The sequence below is a fragment of the Zea mays genome, chromosome 3 (genome assembly GCF_902167145.1).
Source record: "Zea mays cultivar B73 chromosome 3, Zm-B73-REFERENCE-NAM-5.0, whole genome shotgun sequence".
NCBI lineage: Eukaryota > Viridiplantae > Streptophyta > Magnoliopsida > Poales > Poaceae > Zea > Zea mays.
The window spans coordinates 68,740,361-68,766,642 of record NC_050098.1 but is presented as its reverse complement, the minus strand read 5'-3'; the positions used below and the strand labels follow the sequence as shown (position 1 = coordinate 68,766,642).

Here is a 26,282-nt window from a genome sequence, read left to right as displayed (position 1 = left end):
CTCAGCGTACTCCACGCATTCCACGTCGCACTCGTAGGCATGGCGGAACGTGGATCCGACGGTGATGGTTCTGTTGGGGCCCAGCATCTTGAGCTTGAGGTACGTGTAGTTGGGGACGGCCATGAACTTGGCGTAGCATGGTCTCCCCAGCATCGCATGATAGGTTCCTCGGAACCCGACCACCTCGAACGTGAGGGTTTCCCTGCGGAAGTTGGAGGGAGTTCCGAAGCAGACGGGCAAATCAAGTTGCCCAAGGGGCAAGACGCGCTTACCAGGGACGATCCCATAAAAGGGTGCTGCACCAGCCCGGATCGTGGACAGATCTATCCCCAAGAGCCCTAGGGTCTCGGCGTAGATGATGTTGAGGCTGCTGCCTCCATCCATCAGGACCTTGGTGAGCCTAGCGTTGCCGATGACGGGGTCGCGCTTTGCTTGCGCCTTCTTCTTGGCCTTCTTTTTCGAGCCACGCTGGACGGACGCCTCAGGGGCGTCTTCCTTCTGTCTTCCTTGAGGCTGCTTGTCCTTCCGGAAGATGGCTTCGACCGCCTCCTGACCAGAGGCGAACTTGGTGGCGATGTCCATCAATTCGCTCGCCTTGGTGGGAGTTTTGCGCCCCCGTTTTCTCACCAGGTCTCAGCACGTGGTGCCGGCGAGGAATGCCCCGATGACGTCCGAGTCGGTGATGTTGAGCAGCTCGGTGCGCTGCTTCGAAAACCGTCGGATGTACTCTCGCAGGGATTCCTCTGGCTGCTGGCGGCAGCTTTGGAGGTCCCATGAGTTCCCAGGGCACACGTACGTACCTTGGAAGTTCCCCGCGAAGGCTTTGACCAGGCCGTCCCAGTCGAAGATATGCGCAGGAGGCAGATGCTCCAGCCATGCTCGGGCAGCGTCGGAGAGGAAAAGGGGAAGGTTGCGGATGATGAGGTTGTCGTCATTCGTCCCTCCCAACTGGCATGCCAGTCGGTAATCCGCAAGTCACAACTCCGGCCTTGTCTCCCCTAAGTACTTGGTGATGGTAGTCGGGGCTCGGAACCGGGCCGGGAACGGTGCCCGTCATATGGCCCGGCTGAAGACCCTCGGTCCTGGCGGTTCGGGCGAGGGGCTCCGGTCCTCCCCACTGTCGCAGCGTCCTCCGTGCCTAGGGTGGTAGCCTCAGTGCACCTTCTCTTCGAGGCGGGCTCGACGGTCGCGGCGGTGGTGCTCGTCGCCGAGGCGATCCAGGGCTGCAGGCGTCCCGTCCCGCGTGTGCCCTGTGCGGACCGAGGCCTCCCACATGAGTCCGGAGGACGTTGCGTGATGCTTCAGGGGCACCCCTGCCTTCGGGAGGCAGAGCTCTCGGCTTGTCGGACCGTTGTGTTTTCCAGGAGACCCTTAAGTTCGCCCTGGATACGCCGCCCCTCGGTGGTGGATGGCTCCGGCATCGCTCGGAGTAGCATCACCGCTGCAGCTAGATTCTGGCTGACCCCGCTGAAGGCCGGGGGCAGCCCTGCCCTGGCTTCGTCAACGATACGGCGCTGGACGTCTCGGGCCCGATGAGGCGCTCCTCCAGCAAGTGCTCGGTCTGCCCACTCCTGCTCGATGTTTTGTCGGAGCTGCACAAGCCGCCCTGCTTCTTCGTCGAGCTTGGCCTGCATCTCGTGGAATTGCTCGAGCTGTGTGTCCTGACCCCCCGCAGGGACTGGGACCACAGCTAGCTCCCGCGGGATGTCAACGCGAGACGCAGGCATAGGGGTGTTGTCTTCTTGTGGCATGCCGAGGTGGTTGTCTTCGTCGAGATCCCCCTGATCGATGTGGAGACACTCGCGACTCGGGTCGCAACCCTCGTCTCCGAGGTTGTGGCCATCGTCAGAGCAGCCGGAGAGGCAGTAGTCACATGCGGACATGAAGTCTCGCATGGCACTAGGATCACGGAGTCCGGAGAAATCCCAACCGAAGTCGGAGTCGTCGTCTTCCTCGGAACCCGCGGGTCCGGAGGTTGAGACGGCCGTCAGTCGGTCCTAAGATGACCACATATGATACCCCGGAAGGTCAGGGTACGCCCTTGCGAAAGCGCTCACCGAAGCGGGGTCGCTTGGTGGATCGAGGCTGAATCTAAAAGGGACATGGTGGAAAACAGACGGTACCTTTAGGTCGATGGACGGTGGCGAAGTCGCGTCGGGGACGGACTGCACCGTTATCTCAGGTAGGAGGCTAACGCTCAGCAAGTCCTTTGCAAGGGTGCTGGCGTCATCAGTCCGCTTGGGGTTGGCACGTTGCAGGGAAGAGACACCCGTCGTTGTCTCAGGTGTGAGGACAACACCCGACATGGCCCCCGCAGGGGTGCCGGCGTCGTCGACTCGCTCTGGCCCGACAGCCGACGAGGTGCTGCCTCCTGCATGGCCACGGTTGCCCCGTCTCCTCCTCCTCCTCCGGCGAGGAGGGTGGCGGGGCAAGCCCGGGTGTTCCTCTTCTGCCATGGTGGGAAGCCGTCGTCGAGTTCGCTGCTGTCGGGCGAGCCGACGATCGTCGTTGTCGTCGCGCTGTGGGGGGAGGAGTACCATGTCGTAGCTGTCGTCAAGGGACATGAACTCCAGACTCCCGAAGCAGAGTACTGTCCCTGGCTGAAGAGGTTGTTGAAGGCTACCCATCTGGAACTTAACGGGAATGTGTTCGTTAACACGCAGCGAGCCCCTACCTGGCGCACCAACTGTCGGTGTTTCGGACCCGCGAGGACTGTCAACCGACTAGTAAATTTGTTGCTGCGTGTCCCTGCCCAGATGGGTTGGTGCAAGATGGAACACAAGAGGCAAAATGAGGCTTATGTTATCTCGCACCGGGGTGCTCGTAGTAGGGGTTACAAGCGTCACGCGAGGGAGCGAGGGCGAGAGCGAGAGAGAGACAGGGTCCGTGTCTCTACGTGCTGCCTGTCACGTCTGCCCCGGTGTCCAACGTGTGTCCGCGACTTCCAACGGGTGTTCCCGACGTGCCTTAGGAAGGCCCTGGACATCCCCTTTTATAAATACAAGGAGATGCCCAGCTGTACAAGGGGGTGTAGCTATGTGCTATCGTGGCTGGCGGAGAAGCGCCTTGAGCCCTGTAGACGGGCTAACGTGGCCGTCGGAGAAGCACCTTGAGCCCTGTAGAAGCACAGCTGTCGGGCGGCATGGATCCTGCTGACGTTGTCTTGCTTCCGTAGGGGGTTTGAGAGCAACCGATGTCATGGGCGCACGCGGGGAACCATCATTGCCTGTTACCGGAGTAACCTTAGATGGGACACCAGTCTTGTTCCTTCATAGCCTGAGGCAGCTAGCTAGGAGTAGGGTAATGATGTATCCCCTATAGCGTAGTCAGTCCGAGGCCCAGGTCGGGCGAGGCGGAGACTTCTCCTGAGGCCGAGGCTGGGCTCGGGCAAGGTTGTGACTCCTCCCGAGGCCGAGGCTGAGGCCGAGGCCTGGGGTCGGGCGAGGCGGAGATCTTCTTCCGAGGCCGAGGCTGAGGCCGAGGCCTGAGGTCGGGCGAGGCGGAGCTCCCTGTTGCGCTCGAGGCCAAACTCGTGGGAGATCATGACTTAGTTTTATCCTGGTGGTTGGCACGGTAGCCAGAGCGGGGCGAACAGCGTTGTTTTCCTGTCAGATCGGTCGGTAAAGGGGGCGAAGTGACTACGGTCACTTCGACCTTACCGACTGAGGCACGCGTGTCAGGATAAGGTGTCAGGCGATCCCCGTATTAAATGCGCATGCGATACGGTCGGCTGGTAAGGCGATTTGGCCAAGGTCGCTGCACGACAAAGTCTGCCCAAGCTGGGCTTCGGGCGAGCCGAGGGTGCGTCTGCCGACTGAGGGGACCCTCGGGCGAGGCGTGAATCCGTCTGGGACTACTGTTCCCGCCCGAGGCTGGGCTCGGATGTGGCCGCATCCCTCGGCAGGCGTGACCTTGACTCGAACCGCGCTTTATCAGCCGTGGTCGTGTTTGTTCTGAAGATGTTTTCCAGCCGGACTAAGGAGCATTGGGGATACCCTAATTACAGTACCCGACAGTTTGTAATTTCATATGAAGTTGTACCCCATGACTATAAATAGAGGAACAGTGCCATGCATTGGGAACACTTTTTGGCCTGGGAGAATTGCATCACTCTGCCTACGAAGCTACCTTTCCTTTACCTTCGCATTGTTGCTACCAAAGTTGAAGGTATATTTGTAATCATTTACTAGATTGTGAAATACAAAGCGAAGCAACAATATATTGATATGAGTAAATTGTTTTATCTCATACATGTCACGATTTATTCTTGTTGGTTGCCTTTTAATGCTTCTAACCTTCCCTCTTTAGTTAATCTTCAAAGAAGAGTTAATTAAAGAGAGAATCTTATAATCTAATCACTTGTGTTGCCTGCTTTTTGAATACCCTTCAGGGATAAAAAGCGAGTGACCAACAGTGGCGAGCCTTCTCCATGTGTAAGTGGTGCTCCGCTTCCGACCTCTCTCAGATGCTCCCTACCCCCTTCACTATCGAGCTTTTGGATGAAACGGTATGGGTCTCATTCCTTCCGGTATATGGTGGCAGCCACACCACAAATGTGATTGGTGTGATCTCACAAGACTCTTGCCCCACTCGATAAAATTACAATAATGTGCACAAGCGTCGAAGGGTATGAGAGTATATAACATCACTCTAATCAACTAGAAACAAACATAAAGCAAGTGTTATACAGTGGTCTAATTAATTTAAGCACTTCTATGTTAATCACCAAGTGACTCTATTAAGCACTTGGGTGTTTTGAGCTATGAGTTAGAGTCTCAACTCATACACAATGTTTTTCAGCTCTCCACACTTGAGAATAATCGGTTGGGTGGGTATATATATATAGTCCCAAGCCCACAAGAGCCGTTGAAAGGAAGCAGATTTTTCTATGTCACACCAGACTAGTTTGGTGCACCATATGTGTACACCAGACCTAGTTCAGTGCCCTTCCACGTCAGTCATTATTGTCCTAACAGATTCTCTGCTACACACCATAGGTTTGGTCCAATGTGCCAATAGTGTACACCAGACCAGTCCAGTGTCTGCCATATCGCTTGTCCGTTGGAGCTAACTGTTGCCGACCATTGAGTCTCTAGGGTCCGGTGTACCACCAGTGTGCACTAGACTAGTCTGGTGTGCCACGAGGCTCAGGTGTAGTTTGCACCTTCTTTGATATCGAGTCTAGTGCCAGGTCTATTGCACCACACGACCAGTCTGGTGCACCCAGATTCAACCCAATCTTCTTTTCTTCAAGTTTTTTCACTTGAGCTTTTCACTACACGACGGTTCACTTACAGCGACCTACGGTTGGTTGATAAAACGGCCTTCAGCGACCTACGGTTGGTCGCTAAAAACTTTTAGTGACCCATAAGGATGGTCGTTGTAAGTGTCGTCGCTAAAAGCTTTAGCGACCGACATCTTTTCAGCGACCGTTCGTTGCTAATATTGTACATTTAGCGACCAACAGTGGGTTGTTGTACTATAGATTTAGCAACCAACCGTAAGTCGTCATACTATACATTTAGCAACCAACAGAAAGTCACCCTTTTTACAGTTGTTATTAATAATAATATACATTTAATTAAGCACCACAAATCACAGATTTTTATACACAAATCATAAATACATACACAGTTAATCAGTATACCACAGTCATAGATCCATCACATAAACACAAAAGCACCACAATTATATATTCACAAAAGCATCACAATTATAATATCATTCACAACTAGATCATTTACAGATAGCTAGCTAGATCATTCATAAAAGCTCCAGAGATGATCAGTCACAAAAGCACCACAATGACATCACTCCAGCTTGAAGCAGTTCAAAAGCCCACAACTACATCACTAATGTTTCATATCACTCTAGCTATTGTTCAAAAGCCCACAACTACATCACTCTAGCTGCTCCAGAGTTACGTGCTCACACTATGAGTTTCTGTTGAGCACCATCAAAATCATAGTTAACATATAAGCATTCCAGAAATTCAGTTACGGGATCCTTGTAGCTATGGTGCTCCTGTTGAATGACCTTAATCAACTCTTTAAGCATATTCCTTCTCCTTTTGTTGACAACAACTGCAGTAGCTAGATACCTAATAAGATGGTGTGCATTTGTCTGCATAGCATTCAAGTACCTGTAAGGGAAACAAGTGAATGTAAATTTACTAGTATATTCTGAGCATACATAATCTTAAAGACAAAAAATAGTAGCGACTCAAACTGGATTACACAGTTGCAAAAGAACGAGTTTGGATCAAGCTCAAATTTCTCCAAAAAAAAGAATTATGTGAAACCTAATAGTGGAAAACAGTGTAGTTCTAAACATGCACGTATATCACCTGATACATTTATTTAAGAGTAAAAAACTAAGAACTTCGTCAATAAAAAAATGCAGTGTTCACTAATTATGAATCAAAATATCTATGTGCATCTAAACAGAAATGTGGAGATGTCGAAGAATGTTTTAATATCTCAATAATTGTTGATAATAAAATGTTGCTTCCAAAACTACTATTGCCAGAATGGTACAAATTGTAATTTAATGTCAGCAAATGACAAATATTGAGATTGTAACAGACAAACCTGTCCTGGAAGAACGGATCAATGATCCCATTTCTACCATTTTCATGGTTAAAGAATATGAACATAGCCCAATGCATCAGCCATATCCTGTTCTGGAGCTGATTCAGAGGTGATGAGAAGTTCTGCCCAAAGATCAGGAAGGAACATGGTTGGCGATATAGTGTACACAAAGAACAAAGAACACAGAACAAAACATTGAAGTTAGAACCTTTGAATCAATTATTTCCTTCAAGCAGTTGAGTTCCTCCAAAGCTACGTCCCAGTTCTGCATTAGGATTTCTGCTGCCAGCTTTCCCCAGAGGGCACTCACATTTCGCTCACTGTTTGTGCACAAAGCACGATACTGGTAAAGGTAATCAACAGCCCCTGAGTAGTTACCACACTCAAACTGAAATTTGGCATACTGATACACAACTTCAATCTGGTCAGGAACTATCTGCATTGGTAAACAAGGATTGATCAATTCATTAGCATTTATCACAAAACAAGCTATAGCAATAAAAATGCACAGCTTCAACGTTTCATCTGAATTTTGATCTTATTTAATATGCATTGTCCTTTCCCTATAGTGCTCCAGCAGAGAAAACTCTCACTGTGAATTGTCCCTTACTAGAGTTGAAAGAACATAAACCTGAACGGGGCGACGAGCGGGTTCTGGAGGAAGGCGACGAGCGGGGCTGCGGCCTCCTCGAGCGACCTGAGCCTGGAGACGACCTCGGCTCGGCGCTTCACCATGTCCTCGAGCACGTCGTCGGTGTCGTAGAGGGACTTGTGGATGTCCATGGCATAGTCGACCATGTTGGTGCCGTTGAGGAGGCGGATCTTGGCCTCCAGGATCTCCGACTCCGAGTAGAATTGCCGCTCCTGGAGGAACTCCAGCAGGGGGAACACCAGGTGGCGGTCCAGCTGTGCCTTCCCCTTTCCAGTGCTCTTGGCCGGTTCATGCATACACAAACATGACATGTCATACCTCAAAGTAATGTTTTTTAGAAGTAACCAAAAAAGATGGCTCGTATTTTTCCATCATTTGAGCATATGCAGGGGTGCAGTCTTACTTTTCTAACCTAACCAAGCTAAAGCTCCTTTCTCTACAAATGTATAAAATATCATATGGCACATGACTTGAGCTTTAGATGTGTATAACCAATTTAGAACTTGTTTGTAGCAGTGGTATTAATTGATTTAAGGACACAAGAAATGTAGCACCTTACTTCTTGAAGTAGCGTGGCACCTGCATGCTCAAGTGCATTTGGGAGCTCTATAGCCTTGGCAATTGTGACACCATCATTAATTACTTTAGGTACATCATCTTGGTCAATAACAACATTCCTCCCTACAATGAACATCTGAGCTTTCAACAATCAATAGAGTACAAGACACACAGAGTATCTGTATAGTAAGAACAGCATGGGATATGAACCTAAGAGCTTAAATAGAATCTTCACTGAAAAATGCTCCGAAGTTTACACTTTTGACCTGTTAGGACTAATCTTGTCATGTATGGATGAAGAGCTACATGAATTCAGTGTTAGTAGAATCCTAGTTGTTGATGGTCTTTTGTTAGTGGGTCAGCCTACTCTAGTCTTCCTCTTAGTTTCTTGGAAAGCCACTAGCCACTAGGGCTGTTTTATTACTCTCTTTTCACCTATAAATAAGAAGTAAAGGCACCAGCAAGCAGCAGCCCAACAGAAATTGGAGCTATGTGAGCCAGATAGAGAAGATAGGGCTTGATTGTGAAGATCAAGCTAGTGTATGGTGTGTAGTAAGCTAGTGTTTATGTGTAGCTTGGTTGTGAAGATTTGACACCCAATCGATATTCGAAACCTCAATACTTCCCCAGCAAAGGAACCGAAGCAAGCTTACGCGAGACTCACCTTTGGGGCCGAGGGTGACGCTGACGGCGTTGGCGAGCTTGTCGATGCCGGCGGCAAGCCCGCGGCGGCAAGCCTCGCCCGTCGATATGAACTTGACGTATGCCCACACCACCAGGCGTCGGTCGACCCCGGCCGACCTGGGCAGCAGCTTCTGGGATGAAGACGAGAAGGCGGTTGTGGGGGGGAGGAAACGGCGGTCAGGTACATCGAAGCGGCCACTGGAACCGAGACTGAGCACGCCCGGGGCCGAGCCGCAAATACTATCCGCAAGGCCGAGTGAGCGTCGGGAGGCAGAAGGCGAGGGCAGGCGGCGACAGAGGAATCCCCTCGCCTGAGTGCCAGTGGTGGGGGACGGGGGCGGTGGCGAGAAGGGAAGGGTGCGGTGGCGAGATGGGCCCCTAGTGGGCCTTAGGGTTAGGGAGGGTTTTCTTTTTATTTCAAAATGCATTTTTAAATTACTCAAAAATTCATAAAAATTTTACCAAATAAATAATAAACATTTGAATAAATTATTACGAATGCAAATAAATAATAAACATTTGAATAAAAATTTATTACCCTATTTATCGTAATAACTAAATTCATTATTTTTAGTTGATGGCTTTTATAGTGTTACAACAACTCAGATATTGCATCATCTTCTGTAGCAAAAGCTAGAAAACCATTCATCCCTTGTTTATAAACCTTTGTCTCCCTAGAAAACCATTCACTTGTGATCCATGATTTATCCATACTCTTTATGTAGGATTTGAAACGACTTTCAACTCGAATCTAATACCATATAAGCACAAAGAACACAGTTGCATACTATAGTCATGTCCATACATAAACAAACCATGAAATAAACATACAAGCAATATTAAAAAGAAATAAATCACCACGCAATTTAGCGATCCATGTTTACTTGTTTTAATTAATTTTTAGTCACTAACATCTACAGGTACGTTCAGGCTATAAGATTTGATAGTGATCCTTGCTCTATAGCGACCCACCGCTAGTCTCCGACGACATCTATAGCGACCAACTATAAGTTGTTAAATTTCTAGACTTTTAGCGACCAACCGACCGTTGCTACAAAAGGATTTAGCGACTGACCGTCAGTCCCTAACCTTTAGCAACCAACAGTTGGTGCCTAATAAGGATCGCTAAAGATCAATCGTCGTGTAGTGTTTCTTGTCTTGTGTCTTGGACTCTTGCATGAGTTTGGTGAGTCTTTAATGAGCATTCTAATGTCTTCTTTGAGGAATTGCTCCCTAAATGCCTCAGTCCAAATCCACGCTTCATCCTTTAAACTAAAAAACATAAGGACTAGGAAACACATTAGTTCAAAAGGTTAAGTTAATTATCAAACACCAAAATCACTAGCAAATGGGCCAAGGTAAATTTCCTACAGTTGTAGGTTTTGCCTAGTTGATTAGAAGTGGGGTTAGACACTCTCAAACCCTTAGTGCTTGTGTGCACCATTATCCATCGACACTGACATGTGCATGTCGGTGTATTTGTACCAAAAGGGGTTGTATCTTGTGAGATTATCACGTCAATTGTGTTTGTGATGTGACCACCACCGTGTACTGGAGGGACTGAGGCTCATCGCGTTTCAGCTTGAAACTCGATAGTGGAGACGATGTGGAGCATCCGAGAGAGACAGAAAGTGTGAAGGTCGGCGACTATATATAGAGTTATCTGACCGAGAACTTGACCCTCGCGTGGACTACCCTTTACATAGGGGCTTCAACGGGGATTAGTAAGAAGCTTGTGCGCTTCTTGATATCTCGCTTAAAATATCGACGCCAACAAAAATTTATATCTTTATCTATTTAAACTTCCATATTTATATTCTTGCCTTTGGTTATGAGTTTTGTCTTTATTATAGGACAGTGGATAATAGGTCCAGAACATAGACAGAAAAACTCTTTTTCGATAAAGATAATGAGGTTTAGACAAAACCTTAGTTATATAGAAAAATTAGAGACCTACATTAATACCAAAAAATAGTTATTCTAATTCAACCTCTCTCTCTCAGCCATCATCGTTCCCTACACGTTACTCACCACTCGTTACCGGACTTATTCCATCTCGTCATCGTCCGCCGGAGTTCGCTCATTGTTGTCGTTGCTCCACCGATCTTCAAAACTATCAGGGTAATGACACCTCCGTGTTACTAGTAATTATCAATTTTCAAATAGTCCATTAAATGTTTAGACTGTTTAAATGGTCTAAACGAAACTTTTGTAGTTATGGTAATGATACGATACACTGAATGGAACGTCTACATATTATTTTCAATCCAGTTTAGAAGACATTTCATGTACGTCATGTCAGACTTTATAACTTTTTATCAATAATTTAGATAACAACCTTCAACTATTGCAATACAAACTTGATACAAGTAAAATTATAAGGGCTCATTTGGTACGAAGGAATTTTATAAGAATGGTTTCTTTGTTCACAGAAATTAATTCAAAAACACAGGATTCAGGAATATTTACTTTGTTCCAAAGAGGGTCTAATCATATGTACTATCCGCTAATTATAAGTATCAAATGGTTAGAGTGTTTAAATGGTCTAAACAAAACGTTGATATAAGATACGCTGGATGGAACGTCTAAATATTATTTCCAATCCAGTTTATAAGACATTTCCTGTATGTCAAGTCAGACTCTATTTTTTCTCAATAATTTAGATAACAGCCTTCAACTATTGTAATACAAACTTGATACAAGTTATTATAATCATATGTAGAATCCACTAATTATAAGGTTCTAATCATAAATAATACTCCCTCTATCCAAAGCTAAAAAATTATTTTTGGAAATTAATAAATTCATATAATACTTATGTGTTATATATACGTCTACATCATCATTTATTTAAATATAGATATAAAAAAGCTAAAACGAATATTATTTTAAAATAGAAGGAGTATGAAATAAATAAATAATCAATCTGTTGAAAGCAAAGAGTGACTGCCTGTTTATTGTTTACGGTAGCACCTACAGACAAGAAAACTGAAAGAACATTGCCTTCTTGTTGAGAATCACAAGGCGAAGCAATCCACCGCAGCAAGTTTAACAACCAACAATTACTGGACCACTGTTACGTGAGGAAGGTCGCCATCACACTTGATTCATTATTAAGAAATCAAAGCTACCGCCGTCTCTGTACATACACAAGAAAGAATTGCTCCATATATACACATGGGCAACTGAATTGCCATAAAGAGCACAAATACGAGTCTCAAACCCCTAAAGTCCCGTCCGGGTGACGGCAGCTTGTTCAGAAGCATCTAAACAGTACTTGGAAACGCTACCACATGACATGTACACAATCCGGAAGACTTCACCCTACAGCAGCGCATTGTTGCCTGTTTCCAACCACCAGAGGAACAAAACAAGAAAATTCATCCGTAGGCGATGAACCTTTCCCACGGTCCCTCCACATGCTCACCAGGAAAACGACATTTTGTTATCGGGCTCGTATCCCTCCCTTTTCCTTTTGGAGCTGCTTTGAGTAAGCAGCAGCCTTAGCATCTAGGGTAGTTTGCTTCTTCCGCCTCGACTGCCCGAGAGCTGCTGGATCAAACAACGGCCCGGACCATGTTTGTGAGGTCCCCTTCTCTATGGGGACTACTGTACTGAAGGAAGCATCCTGGTGCTCGAACATAGGCTCCATATGATGATAGGATCCAAGCGGATTACCCGTACCTCCATCCTGATGCGGAGGAGGAAACTTCTCACTTTTACTCTTTGCATTTGCATGAGTTATCATTCGTCGCCTCTGCTGTTAATAAGAGATTTGGAAACCTCAATATTCAGTATCATATTAAGCAATAACATTTGAAAGTGACAAACAGCCTGAGTTTACTTATGGGCTATGGCACATCAGTTACAATTTCAATCCATGTTAATTGATCTGGAACAACTCATTTGAGTCAGAAGCAAAAAAAAAAAAGTATGATAAATCTCCCTGTTTTGCAGTAATAGTGAATGTACTAAGAGACAAGGGATAATTCTTGAAAGGTTTTGCCACAAATTAAATACAGAGCTAATGATTTTGTAACAATTTAAGCAGCACTTAGCAGTATTGAATCAAATAATGTTGGCTTTAATCATATTTTTATGTTAATTTCATTGTTCTTATAGCAACAAGACAAGGTGTGGCAGCCCACCATCCTCTTATCACCTAGGCGCTTAAGGTGAGGCACTAAGGCAGGCAAAACAGACACCATAGTCATGTATATCAGAGAAGGAAAATAGGTCCACCATGTATCTGTATCTATGATAGCATAGATTTTTGCTAGGCAGTGGCGACACCTTGGCACCAGTTAGTGCCTTGTAGGGATGAAAATGGATACTTATTCAGATATCAATTTTTTGGTCTTTTTTCTTTGATTACGAATAAATAGGATATATGATCTACTATGCAAATTTGTGTCCTTGTTTTTAATAATGAGCTTGTAAAGATTCATAAAAGATAAACCTTAAATTTATAATATATCTTCTCGAATGATAGATATAAAATTCGGATACAGATTGAATACAGATAGTTTTTTCACCTTTTTGTGTAGGGAGCAAATAATGCATAAAACAATTTATGCAAAATTTTATTCTTATTTGTAATAATGTGCTTGATAACATAAGAAAATATCAACATCAATCATATATATATATATATATATATATATATATATATATATATATATATATATATATATATATATATATATATATATATATATATATTAAAATATTAAATTTCTCCTAATAATTCGGATACCCACTTTCATCCCTAGTGCCTTGTCAGTGACATAAGAACACTAGTTAATTCAACTTTTTTTAAAACACTTGGTAATTTTCATGTGTTGAAGTAGTGAACTTTTAAAAGGGGGAGCCTCGGCATAGTGGTCAAATTGCTGCCTTGTGACCATGAGTTCGAGTCATGGAAACAGCCTCTTGCAAACGCATAAATCGAGCCTCTTGCAAATGCAGGGAAAAGTTGTCCTATAGACCCAACGCAAGTGGGAGCACCGAGCACATGCACTTGGCTGCCCTTTTTTGAAGTAGCGAATTTTTACGTGTCTATATTTCTTCCCTAAAATGGGGGGAAAAGGAAGACTTCCATGGACATGTCATTTTCTTGTGCAAGCTTTGCAAAAAAATGTTCATTGCATGCAGGACAGGTTAGTGAACAGCTCTTGTTTCCCCTAAACAGGGATAACTTGTCCTTGTGAAATCAAAAAGTGAATTACCTAACAGTAACAGTATCAGATAATCGCAATCAACTTGGCAGTTTCTGTATTTCTCAGTGGTGAAAAGTCATAGCAAGCAAAACAAGCATATTCTTCAGTCATAAATAGCTTTGACTTACGTCTAAGTTTGCTTGAATCTCTGCATTAGCTTCTGGTGCTGGTCCAGCCCTCCGAGATCGATCACGTGGTCGAGTCCTTTTCTGTTCTCCCTTGGCCTTTGCAGCCGCTCGTAGTCTGAAGGGTGACACAGAAACATAAACTAGTTACAAAGATGAATATATCCTTTACTGCTTACTGGTGCAGTGACTCTTGATTGAAAAGAGGATGTTTAAGCAGTAGCAATTGTAGTGCATGCAGATATATGACATTCAAGTTTCCAATAACAGGTTGATGGTCTCATTTTCTTTTCTTTTCTTTCCTTTTTTGTGCTTCTAGCTAACTCCTATTTCGTAACAGTAAAAGGTAAAAAACGAACACTAAACCACACAGAAAATAACAGAAAGTGGCTGCATGACAGATTCAGAAAAAACACAGGAAGTTCCTATCAGATAGGTTACAAATAAATAATATAAGTTATAGTTAAATGAAGAATGATGCGAATCTGGAATGTGTTCAATATCAACATTTCATTATTTATGACTCAAAACACTAATCCAAACTTGACACAAGAAGGTTCACGCAACCAATTCAACATGTGATGTAAATGTTGTAGGTATGGCTCAAAGCCTCAAACATGTTTATATCCACATGTATGTCCAGCAAAAAGTAAAAAGGGTAAATGTGACACACCTTCTAGCCTCCTCGTCTCTTAACTTGGCATCCATCTCCTTGCTTGGTGGATATGTTGGCAGACTTGAAGGGTTACAAGCATAAGGCTCGGTTGAAAAAAACTAAGTCCATTTTTTTAATAAAAAAAAGAGCACATGATGAGTAACTGGTAGTTATGACGGAATAATAGTTCATTACAAGCAGCATAAATGCATAAGGCCATTAAAAAATGCAACCATCTTCATCGTCCGATCCTAAGGGAAAGGAAAAGAAAAGGAAAGAGGAGGAGCACTTCTCTCTCACCCGTCAACAGAAGCATGCTGCAAGTGTCAAGGAAATGGGGCTGGATGTAAACAAGAAAGGATTGGCAGTAATTCAATGGATGACTCGCCTAGAGATAAGGCAATATCACGAGACTGCAAATCCAAAAGTAAAATGGATATATACTATATTGATCCTAGTAGGAGAGCACCATTTTTCTACGACATGCTGTATATATGATTGAACTGCACACTGCATAATAGTACAAGGCACAAGACAGTTGTACAAACATAAACAAAAGGACAAACCCAGTGCTGACTGCTGACGGCTCCCACATGAGTGGGATCTGAGGAAAGGATAACCGAGGCAAGCCTTACCCCTGTATTTTACAGAGAGACTGCGTCGATCCAGGACCTTTGGTTCAGTGGAAAGGCTTCTCACCACTGTGCCAGGCCTGTCCTTCACAGTTGTACAAACATATATGTATCCAAAATAGAATCGTATATTGCTTACTTGCAAAGACAGCAATATATGCAATCCATAATTAAAATTCTAATCATATATTGCTTACTTGCAAAGACTGCAATATATTCAATCCATAACTAAAATTTGAGAACTTCCATACAAACCATACATGTTCACCTAGCCAACGGAGTTCTGCTCCATATCTGGTTATTAACATTTTTAAGCAAATACTTTTTTTCTACACCTAAATCGTTTTCCTGCAGCACCATACTTTGCTTCATAGTAACATTTCTGATTATGCACCTAAAAAATTCTTTCTAACAAAACAGAAGAGATAGGATAGGAACATACATCACTGTGTAATGCAGCTGAGGCAGTTTGTCGCTCAGCTGGATCAATTGCAAGCAGAGTTTCAACCAATGGCAGAGCCGATGTAGGAAAATCTTTAAATGTCTCCCTGATGCAACGTTTATAGGGTTGTTGAGGTTTGAATATTGTTGCGTGTGGCAATTTAGACTTCTTCCAGTACTCCTCAGAAGGGGAACCACATAGCTTGAAAATCTTGTGCAACTGTTCCACCTGGCAAATAGTGTACATCCCAGTTTTAACAGTAGAGACAAAGTAGTTGCATTCAAATTAAGCAAATATGGCAGACTAAAAAGCGCACTATTCATCCAAGAGGCCTGGAATCGAGTTACAATTTGGCAGACTAAGTGTGCATAAAAAAAGAATATCTGGTAGCTGGAGGAACATGAACAGAAAATAAAGAAAAAATGTTTTTGTTGTGTAAGTACTCTTGCTGAATTTACAGCTCAATAGATTTAGGAATAACCAAAGTGTATGTACATGGACATTGGCAACTCAACCATCATGCCCACTCCATACCAATCTTCTAAGCAATTTCAAAAGATTAAAGTCAGTATTTTCTATGATTTCACTCGTTCATATATTGCACAGTTTATTGGCGATCGCCTCCTAGTTTCGACGTAATATCTGGAACATCAGAATTTCACCTTTTACTTTAGTCCCACAAAGTTAGGCAGAATCAACCTATTTTCTAGAGTTACACATTAGGTTTTAAAGTCGTCCGACTAATCACGATTAGACGCGATTAGTCCGCCTTATCGCTAGAGGGAGCTCGATTAGGGTCTCCGACTCGACTAGAGCGACTACGAAGCGATTAGTCGTCCGACTAGGTATAGTGGTCGACTAGTTTTGCCTGTTTTGGACCACCAATCCGGTCTCTGTTACATGGGCCGGCCCACCATCTGTACAGCACAAACACTGTTTTGCCCTACTTGTACCAATATGGTACACGCATTACGCAGTGTGCCCTTCTCCAGCGACGACGCGCCTTCTCCAGCGCTGCTGCCCTCCTCTCCTGTCGCCCTGTTGTGCTCGAGCGTCAGCTGCGCCCCCTCCATCACGCGGCAGCTGTAGTCTATAGAGCCCCCCCCCCCCTCCAACGCTGTTTTGCAAAATATAAATAGCATATAGTATATGTATGTATGCAACACTATCTATACTCTTCAAAACTTCCTCTACGATCTTATCAGACCCATTAGTTTATGCCTTCCACAGCTATCCTCCCGACCCACTAGGCCACTACGGCAATGTCCCTAAGACATCTCTTGATCTCGCATACCCAGTCAAGAAATCTTGGGTCCGCCACTGAATCAGTGTACTGTTGTCCTGCTACAGCTAGTGTATTGTTGTATTAAAGTCCTACTACAACTTTATATATTGATATATACATATGGTCTTGTTATAGGTGGACGACTATAGGACGACTAGGAGTCAACTAGACTCGACTAATCGAGCAAATCGACGACTAATCGCGATTAGTCACCTTATCGATGCTCAGGCGACTAGAGTCGACTAGCCGACTTTAAAACATTGCACATTAAGACTAAACCTTGCATGAGCAGCTGATATTGGAAAGGGAAAGGGTTGTTCATGGGATTCACAGGCCAATAAGACTAAGAGTATATGGATTGGTTCACGTGTGCAACTTTGAACTTATATAATAGACCATCTTAATCATCCATGCACAACAACTGCAGCAAGAAAGTCATGAGATACTAATCTTTAGCTCAAATGTAAGAGTTGTTATGAATAAAGGAGACTGAATTGGATGATTGTATTGGATGCCCAATGGGGACCAAGGTTTTAAAGTCATCCGACTTATCGCGATTAGTCAGCCTTATCACTGGAGCAAGCTCAATCAGGGTCTTCGACTCAACTAGGAAGTGATTAGTCATCCTAGTCGTTGACTAATCGCGATTAGTCATCCGACTAGGGTTACGACCGACTAATTTTGTCTATTTTGGGCCAGTATCCGGTCTCTTTTCTATGGGCCGACCCACCATCTTTAAAGGTCTAAATACACTGTTTTGCCCTACCTGGAGTCCTGGATACACAACACTGTAGCCACCGGCACCTGTACGCGGTGTGCGGCCTGCTTAGTGTCGCCGCCCTTGCTCCATTGCCCCGTTCTCCAGTACCGTCACGCTCCTCTCCCGCCGCCCTGTCGTGCGTCTGTTGCTCCATCGCGTGGTTGCCCCCCTCCAAGATAGCCAACAGGCTCGCAGATGGAGGGAAGCACGGATGGCGCAGAGACAAGCGGGTAGGCCATGTGTACAAGTCGTGTCGCAGAGGGTCCATGATGGGCGGGGACTCTAGGACGTGACGACCAACTAAGGCGACTTATGCAATGGATCCACAGATGGGCAGAAAAAGGATAAGGAATCTCGTCATGCTTGAAGATGGGCGTACAAAGACGGCGACCACAGAAGATACCAAGACGAGAAACACAAGGTCAAGAAAAGCCACATAGGCGCTCACTCGATGAGAGGGCGTAGGGCCACATAACGGCATGGATGAGGACTCGTGACGCCCCACGCAGATGAAGATCCTGCACGCACAACCTCGCCAACGAAGATGGCAGATGATGAACCTTGCGACGATCACAACAATGAACGGCTTGGATGAGTGGCCAATGCAAGATGGCATAGATTGGCTGAAGGGGTCATGGGCAGACTCTCAACTGCGGTAATGGCACTGAAGATTCATCCAGAAAACAAACTAATGGAAGTCTAGAATGCTACCCCTGGGAGGAGCGGGGATAGATTTTCCTAGGATGGGCGCAACGGGAGAGAGTAGTGTAGGATCTCAAAACTAGAGTTTTGATACCAGAGACTCAATTGGATGATTGTATTAAGGCCCGATGAGGATTATTATAGAGTACATAAGACACAAGAGGGAAATCCTAGACTAGGAGATTACACTAATACCCTGAGTATCGTTATAAATAAACCAAATCGAAGAAGATTACTGTTTTATGTCTAGTGTTTTTGGATGCTGCTGACATACAATGTATTGATGGAAACTAGTTTCTAATAACTTTCCTAAAAGAACAAGAGTCCTAGACAACAATGGTTTGTCCAATACAACAGGTTTTTGTTAATAAATGTGAAAATAAATTGCAACTACAGGCCATATTGGAAATTTTGGTGACTACTGAAAGAGGTTGTCAAATGATAAAAAGCATAATAATTACCACAGGGGAGCTAAGCATTGAATCTGTAAAAGTTAATTAAGAATTAAACATGTATGTTGAATTCAACCTTATTGTTATGTATGCCAGTCCACCAGTAACAGATATGTGAGCACAATAATTAGAAACAACAAATCTGTTTGGATATTTCCAGTAATGGATACAATTGCATCAAAAGGTTATTACAGCAGAAAAGTCACAAGCATGTTTGTCAACAGAAGTTCCCACTAAAGGCAACACCCCATGGAAGTCCACAATAGAGAAACCACGCATACAATAAGTGCAATAGGTCATCCATGTCTTCCCATAATGACAATGACATGTTTACAAACAAATACTTGCCAACATAAAAAAACAAACCACCAAACAGCGTAGAGATAACGCTGTCCTCACAAGGATATCTGAGTGAAAAGTCAACATTTTCAGCCACTACCACATAATTCTTTATATTGGGAACAGTGGGAAGTGAGAAGGGAAGATTTAACCATAGTTCTGATATTAACAGCATAGCCCCAAGGATTACTGAAAAAATAATATGGTAGAGTACAGAGCAACCCCATGTTCAAGACTCACCTCAGTGCGCCCAGGCATTATGGGCTTTCCATACAGGAGCTCTGCAAGAATGCATCCAGCACTCCACAAATCAACACCTACACTATACTCAGTGGCACCAAGTAACAATTCTGGTGGACGGTACCATAGCGTGACCACTCGGCTCGTCATTGGTCGTTTATGTCGTGGATCAAAGAATGTTGCCAGCCCAAAATCCGCAATCTTAAGAATCCCATTATTATCCAACAACAAGTTTGACCCCTTGATATCCCGGTGCAATACATTATTGTCATGACAATGCTCAAGCCCTGACAACAGCTGCTGTATGTAACATTTTATCTGCAAGATAACATAGTGACATCAAACCCACATTATTCCACCATGTAATCGACCGTATCTGAAACAGCAACCCAGTTTCACACACCTGAGGCAACGTGAACTTGACATCACAACTTGCCGCAAGACCAGCAAGATCATGCTCCATGTACTCGAAGACAAGGTAAAGGCTGCATGACATCCTGGAGGTGACCAAGCCCTCTAATTTGATGATGTTGGGGTGGTCGAGTCTCCTTAGGATCAGTATTTCCCGGGCCATAAACTTGACGCTTTCTGGCTCGAGGTTATCGAAGCGGACCTTTTTAAGAGCGACGATCCGGCCAGAGACGGTGTCCCTCGCCCGGTACACGTTGCTGTACGTGCCCGATCCTATCTAAGAGTGAATCGCCGGACAAAGCCAACACAACAAGGGAATGGCGAATCAGTACGGTACTTCCGTACCACGACCAGATTTCAGGGGAGAGGTTTTCGCCTACCTTATTAAGCTTCTCGAACGTGTCGGCGCGGCGCGGCGCCCAGCCGCGGAGGGCCTCCCCGGCGACTGCGACGAGCCACGGTGGCCAACCGGCGGCGAGCTGCTCCGCCGCGGCAGCAGCGGGGACGCAACCCTGCCTGGGTCCCGACGCCCTGCGGCCCCCGAGCCGCCGCCGCGGCCTCCCGTCCCCGTCGGTGGCGGCGACTGCGGAGGGCGACCCCGCTTCGGGCTGCGGGGACGACCTCCCCTTGCCCCACTTCTTCTTCGGCGCTGCAGAGGACGACGCAGCCGCCCGGCCGAAGACGCAGCCCATAGTCGATGGCGCACCACTAACCTACCCTTCCCTCTCGAACCTTGGAGCATCTAACCCCCGCCCGGCCTGAGCCGCTAGGGTTTCTGCTGCCCTCCTCGCCAGGGCGAGGGGAGCGAGCGAGCACGAGGCGAGGAGACAAAGGAGTGAGGCGGGGAGGATCAATCAATCAACAATGAATGAGAAGCCACCGGAGGGGCCGCTTGTGTGTGTGGATGAGCATTTAATAGGTCACGTGGCGGTGGGGCTGACTAGCGGGCCCTGGGGTCAGATGGGATCAACAGCTGGCGATCTGTAAATCCAATCAAGCCAGATGCTGGCGATGGCCGATGGGTGTGCCTGCTGGGGCGGGCGATAAAGGCGGTTTGATCGTTTTGTTGTTGCGGACTTGCGGCTGCGGCGGCCGGCGGGGTTTAAGCTGATGTGATTATGAACTCTAAACTTTACATTATAAGATTTAAGAATTATATCAGATTAAATTAAATTGAATAAGGATCGAACTTTATTTTTATTTATTTTTAAATTAAATTTTATATTATAAAGTGTCTGTTACTACTTAGTTTACGAGTCTTTTACGGAGAGATGGCTCCACAATTTATTTTTATTTTTTTGTAATTGTTCCCTTTACATCTCGAAAGCTCTATATTAAACACTATTGTACATGCCCTCATACCTCAATCCAGAGGAATAATCTGTCGCTATTGGTGTTGTAATGCCACCTCAATCTTAGATTCCACATTCGAAGCATCTACACGTTCCCACGGAAATAAGTGATCACAGTTAGGGCTAGATGAAATACTCGTAAGCTCGACTCGGCTCTAATCAACTCTGTCGGGTACCGTAATTAGGGGTACCCTCAACACTCCTAAACACGGCTGGTAACCACCATCAGCACAAGCTGCAGAGACTGATGGGCACGATTCAGGTCAAGGCTTCGTCTACTCAAGGGACGCGATCTCGCCTCGTCCGAGCCCAGCCTCGGGCGGGAACAGTAGTCCCAGACGAATTCTCGCCTCGTCCGAGGGTCTCCTCAAGCAACGGGCGCACCCTCGACTCGCCCGAAGCCCAACTCGGGCAGGCTTCGTTGTGAAGCAATCTTGGCCAAATCGTCTCACCAACCGACCGTACCACAGGCGCATTCAATGCGAGGATTGCCTGACACCTTATCCTGACACACGTGCCTCAGTCGGCAAAGGTCAAAGTGATCGCGGTCACTTCGCCTTTTCACTGACCGACCTGACAGGAAAACAGCGCCGCTCGCCCCTCTCCGATTGCTGTGCCACCCGCCAGGGTGAAGCTGACAACAGTCAAGTTCAGGCTCAGGCGCAACAGGAATCTCCGCCTCGCCCGACCCCCGGGGCTCGGCCTCAACCACGGCCTCGAATGGTGGTCTCCGCCTCGCCCGACCCCAGGGCTCGGCCTCAACTTCGGCCTCGGAAGGAGGGCTCCGCCTCGCCCGACCCCAGGGCTCGGCCTCAACTTCGGCCTCGGAAGGTGGTCTCCGCCTCGTCCGACCCCAGGGCTCGGCCTCAACCTCGACCTCGTGAGGAATCGCGTCCACGCCCGACCCCGGCCTCGGCCTCAGGAGGAGTCTCCGCCTCGCCCGACCTTGGGCTCAGACCGACCGCGCCACGGAGGATGCATCATTACCCTACCCCTAGCTAGCTCAGGCTACGGGGGAACAAGACCGGCGTCCCATCCAGGCTCGCCCCGGTAACAAGTAATGATGGCTCCCCGCGTGCGTCCATGACGACGGTGGTTCTCAGCCCCCTACGAAAGCAAGGAGACGTCAGCAAGGTCCCAGCAGCCCCGACAGCTGTGCTTCTACAGGGCTCAAGCGCTCCTCCGACGGCCACGATACCGCGTATATAGGGCTCTAGCACCTCTCCGACAGCCACGTTGGCATGTACACAGGGCTCAGGCACCTCTCTGCCGGACACGTTAGCGCATAGCTACACCCTCATTGTACACCTGGACCCTCTCCTTGCATCTATAAAAGGGAGGTCCAGGGCCTTCATGCGGGAGGGTTGCGCGGGAGAAGGAGCTGACGAACCGGCTCACCCACTCTCACTCTCTCTCGCGAACGCTTGTAACCCCTACTACGAGCGCATCCCCCTGGCGCGGGATAACACGAGCCGCGTTTTCCCCTTGTGTTCCATCTCGCGCCAACCCATCTGGGTTGGGACACGCAGCGACAATTTTACTCGTCGGTCCAGGGACCCCCCGGGGTCGAAACGCCGACAGTTGGCGCGCCAGGTAGGGGCCTGCTGCATGTTGACGAACAACTTCCCGTTGAGTTCCAGATGGGTAGTCTCCAGCAACCTCTTCAACTCGAGACGCTGCTCCGTTTCGGGAGTCTCGAGTTCATGTCCCTCGACGGCAGCTACGACATGGTACTCCTCCCCCCGCAGAGCGACAGCGACAACGATGGCCGTCAGCTCGCCCGGCGGCGGCGGACTCGATGACGTCTTCCCCCCGTGGCGGAAGAGCAGCATCCGGGTTTGTCCCGCCACCTTCCTCGCCGCAAGAGGAGAAGACGGGGCAATCGTGGCCAGGCAGGAGGCGGCACCTCGTCGGCTGTCGAGCGAGTCGACGACGCTGGCACCCCAGCGGGGGACATGTCGGGCGTCGTCCTCGCGCCTGAGACAACGACGAGTGTCGTTTCCCCGCAACATGCCAATCCCAAGCGGACAGATGACGCCAGCACACTCGCGAAGGGCTTGCTGGGCGTTAGCCTTGTACCTGAGATAACGGTGCAGTCCGTTCCCGACGCGACCTCGTCACCGTCCATCGATCGAGAGGTACCGTCCGTTTTCCACCTTGTGTCTTTTAGATTCAGCTTCGATCTACCAAGCGACCCCGCTTCGGTGAGCGCTTTCGTAAAGGCATATCCTAACCTTCCGGGGTACCATATGTGGTCAACCTGGGACCGACTGACGGCCGTCTCGACCTATGGACCCCCGGGTTTCGAGGAAGAAGACGAGCCCGACTCTGGTTGGGATTTCTCTGGGCTCCGCGCTCCTAGTGCCATGCGAGACTTCATGACCGCATGTGACTACTGCCTCTCCGATTGCTCCGATGATGGCCACAGCCTTGACGATGAGGGTTGTGGCCCAAGTCGTGAATGTTTCCACGTCGATCTAGGGGGGTCATGACGAAGGCAACCACCTTGGTATGCCGGAGGATGACGATCCCCCTGGGCCCGCGCCTCACGTTGACATCCTGCAGGAACTAGCTATGGTCCCAGTCCCTGCGGGGGCTCATGACACACAGCTCGAGCAAATCCGCGAGATGCAGGCCAAGCTCGACGAGGAAGCAGGACAACTTGTGCAGCTCCGGCAAAACATCGAACAGGAGTGGGCATGCCAAGCACTTGCCGGAGAAGCGCGTCATCAGGCCCGGGACATCCAGCGTCGTATCGCTGACGATGCCAGGGCAAGGCCGCCCCCGGTCTCCAGTGGGGTCGGCCAGAATCTGGCTGCAGCGGCAATACTGCTCCGAGCGATGCCGGAGCCATCCACCACCGAGGGGCGGCGTATCCAGGGAGAACTCAAGAATCTCCTAGAGGATGTCGCGGTCCGACGGGCCGAAAGCTCTGCCTCCCAAAGGCAAGGGTGCCCCCCGGAGCATCGCGCGGTGACTTCCCGACTCATGCGGGAGGCCTCGGTCCACACCGGGCGCACGCGGGACGCGACGCCTGCAGCCCTGGGTCGCCTCGGCAACGAGCACCACCGTCGCGACTGTCGAGCCCGCCTCGACGAGAAGGTGTGCCGAGGCTACCACCCCAGGCGTGGGGGACGCTACGACAGCGAGGAGGATCAGAGCCCCTCGCCCGAACCACCAGGCCAGCAAGCCTTCAGCCGGGCCATACGACAGGCGCCGTTCCCGACCCGGTTTCGAGCCCCGACTACCATCACCAAGTACTCGGGGGAAACAAGGCCGGAACTGTGGCTTGCGGACTACCGGCTAGCCTGCCAGCTGGGTGGAACGGACGATGACAACCTCATCATCCGCAACCTCCCCCTGTTCCTCTCTGACGTCGCCCGAGCCTAGCTGGAGCATCTGCCTCCTGCGTAGATCTCCAACTGGGATGACCTGGTCAAAGCCTTCGCTGGAAACTTCCAGGGCATGTACGTGCGCCCTGGGAACTCTTGGGATCTCCGAAGCTGCCGCCAGCAGCCAGGGGAATCCCTACGAGAGTACATCCGGCAATTTTCGAAGCAGCGCACCGAGCTGCCCAACATCACCGACTCGGATGTCATCGGGGCGTTCCTCGCCGGCACCACTTGCCGCGACCTGGTGAGCAAACTGGGTCGCAAGACTCCCACCAAGGCGAGCGAGTTGATGGACATCGCCACCAAGTTCGCCTCTAGTCAGGAGGCGGTCGAAGCCATCTTCCAGAAGGACAAGCAGCCTCAGGGACGCCAGCAGGAAGACGTCCATGAGGCGTCTGCCCAGCGTGGCGCGAAGAAGAAGGTGAAAAATAAGTCGCAAGCGAAGCGCGACGCCGCCGACACAGATCTTGTCGCTGCCGCCGAGCACAGGAACCCTCGGAAGCCTCCCAGAGGGGCCAACCTATTCGACATGATGCTCAAGGAGTCGTGCCCCTATCACCAGGGCCCCGTCAAGCACACCCTTGAGGAATGCGTCATGCTTCAGCGCTACTTCCATAAGGTCGGGCCCCCGGCGGAAGGTGGCAAAGGCCAAGACAACGACAAGAAGGAGGGCGACAAGGCAGAGGAGTTCCCCGAGGTCCACGGCTGTTTCATGATCTACTGTGGGCGAGTGGTGAACGCCTCGGCGCGGCACCGCAAGCAGGAGCGCCGGGAGGTCTGCTCGGAAAAGGTGGCGGCGCCAGTCTACCTAGACTGGTCCGACAAGCCCATCACCTTCGACCAGGGCGACCACCCCCGACTGCGTGCCGAGACCAGGAAAGTAACCGCTCGTCGTCGACCCCGTCGTCGGCAACACCAGGCTCACCAAGGTCCTCATGGACGGGGGCAGCAGCCTCAACATCATCTATGCCGAGACCCTCGGGCTCTTGGAGATCGATCTGTCTATGATCCGGGTCGGTGCGGCGCCCTTTCACGGGATCATCCCCGGGAAGCGCGTCCTGCCCCTTGGACAACTCGATCTGCCTGTCTGCTTCGGAACTCCCTCCAACTTCCGAAAGGAAACCCTCACGTTCGAGGTGGTCGGGTTCTGAGGAACCTACCACGCGGTGCTGGGGAGACCGTGCTACGCCAAGTTCATGGCCGTCCCCAACTACACCTACCTCAAGCTCAAGATGTCGAGCCCCAACGGGGTCATCACCGTCGGATCCACGTACTGACACGCGTACGAATGTGACGTGGAGTGCGTGGAGTACGCTGAGGCCCTCGCCGAGTCTGAGGCCCTCATCGCCGACCTGGAGTGCCTCTCCAAGGAGGTGCCAGATGCGAAGCGCCACGCCAGCACTTCGAACCAGCTGAGGCGGTTAAGTCTGTCCCTCTCGACCCTAGCAACGACGCCTGCAAGCAAGTCCGGATCGGCTCCGAGCTCGACCCCAAATAGGAAGCAGTGCTCGTCGACTTTCTCCGCGCAAACGCCGAAGTTTTTGCGTGGAGTCCCTCGGACATGCCGAGCATACCAAGGGATGTCGCCGAGCACTCGCTGGATATCCGAGCGGGAGCCCGACCCATGAAGCAGCACCTGCGCCGCTTTGACGAAGAGAAGCGCAGGGCCATAGGCGAGGAGATCCACAAGCTGATGGCCGCAGGGTTCATCAAAGAGGTATTCCATCCTGAATGGTTAGCCAACTCTGTGCTTGTGAAAAAGAAAGGTGGGAAGTGGAGGATGTGCGTAGAC

At 48.5% G+C, this 26,282-nt stretch overlaps 1 protein-coding gene and 1 long non-coding RNA gene across 3 annotated transcripts; both read right to left on the bottom strand.

Moving 5' to 3' along the window:
- Positions 1-6,634: 6,634 nt before the first annotated feature.
- Positions 6,635-6,983, bottom strand: LOC109945164 (uncharacterized). The gene is made up of 2 exons (XR_002268365.1): positions 6,799-6,983; positions 6,635-6,712 (listed from the first exon to the last, which is right to left on the bottom strand). It is a non-coding gene; the product is annotated as an uncharacterized lncRNA (long non-coding RNA).
- Positions 6,984-11,565: 4,582 nt separating this feature from the next.
- On the bottom strand, positions 11,566-20,629 carry LOC100193551 (uncharacterized). 2 transcript variants are annotated; one of them, NM_001138662.2, is made up of 7 exons: positions 20,127-20,629; positions 19,739-20,023; positions 19,336-19,653; positions 15,558-15,785; positions 14,502-14,602; positions 13,832-13,946; positions 11,566-12,244 (listed from the first exon to the last, which is right to left on the bottom strand). In NM_001138662.2, the coding sequence occupies exons 1-7, from the start codon at positions 20,436-20,438 to the stop codon at positions 11,930-11,932; spliced, it is 1,674 nt and encodes a 557-aa protein (NP_001132134.1). In that variant the 5' UTR covers positions 20,439-20,629; the 3' UTR covers positions 11,566-11,929. The 2 variants fall into 2 exon arrangements, with proteins under 2 accessions (NP_001132134.1, NP_001388775.1); NM_001401846.1 differs by having other exon boundaries at positions 11,566-12,241.
- Between the last annotated feature and the right edge of the window lie 5,653 nt (positions 20,630-26,282).

What these genes read in the sequence shown, in the direction of transcription:
- LOC100193551 (NM_001138662.2), bottom strand. Translation starts at nt 20,438, where the DNA reads ATGGGCTGCGTCTTCGGCCGGGCGGCTGCGTCGTCCTCTGCAGCGCCG. An exon ending in AGAGACGAGGAGGCTAGAAG is followed by an intron (nt 13,947 to 14,501) that starts GTGTGTCACATT and finishes GTCACCCTTCAG; the next exon opens with ACTACGAGCGGCTGCAAAGG. An exon ending in AGATTCAAGCAAACTTAGAC is followed by an intron (nt 12,245 to 13,831) that starts GTAAGTCAAAGC and finishes TCTTATTAACAG; the next exon opens with CAGAGGCGACGAATGATAAC.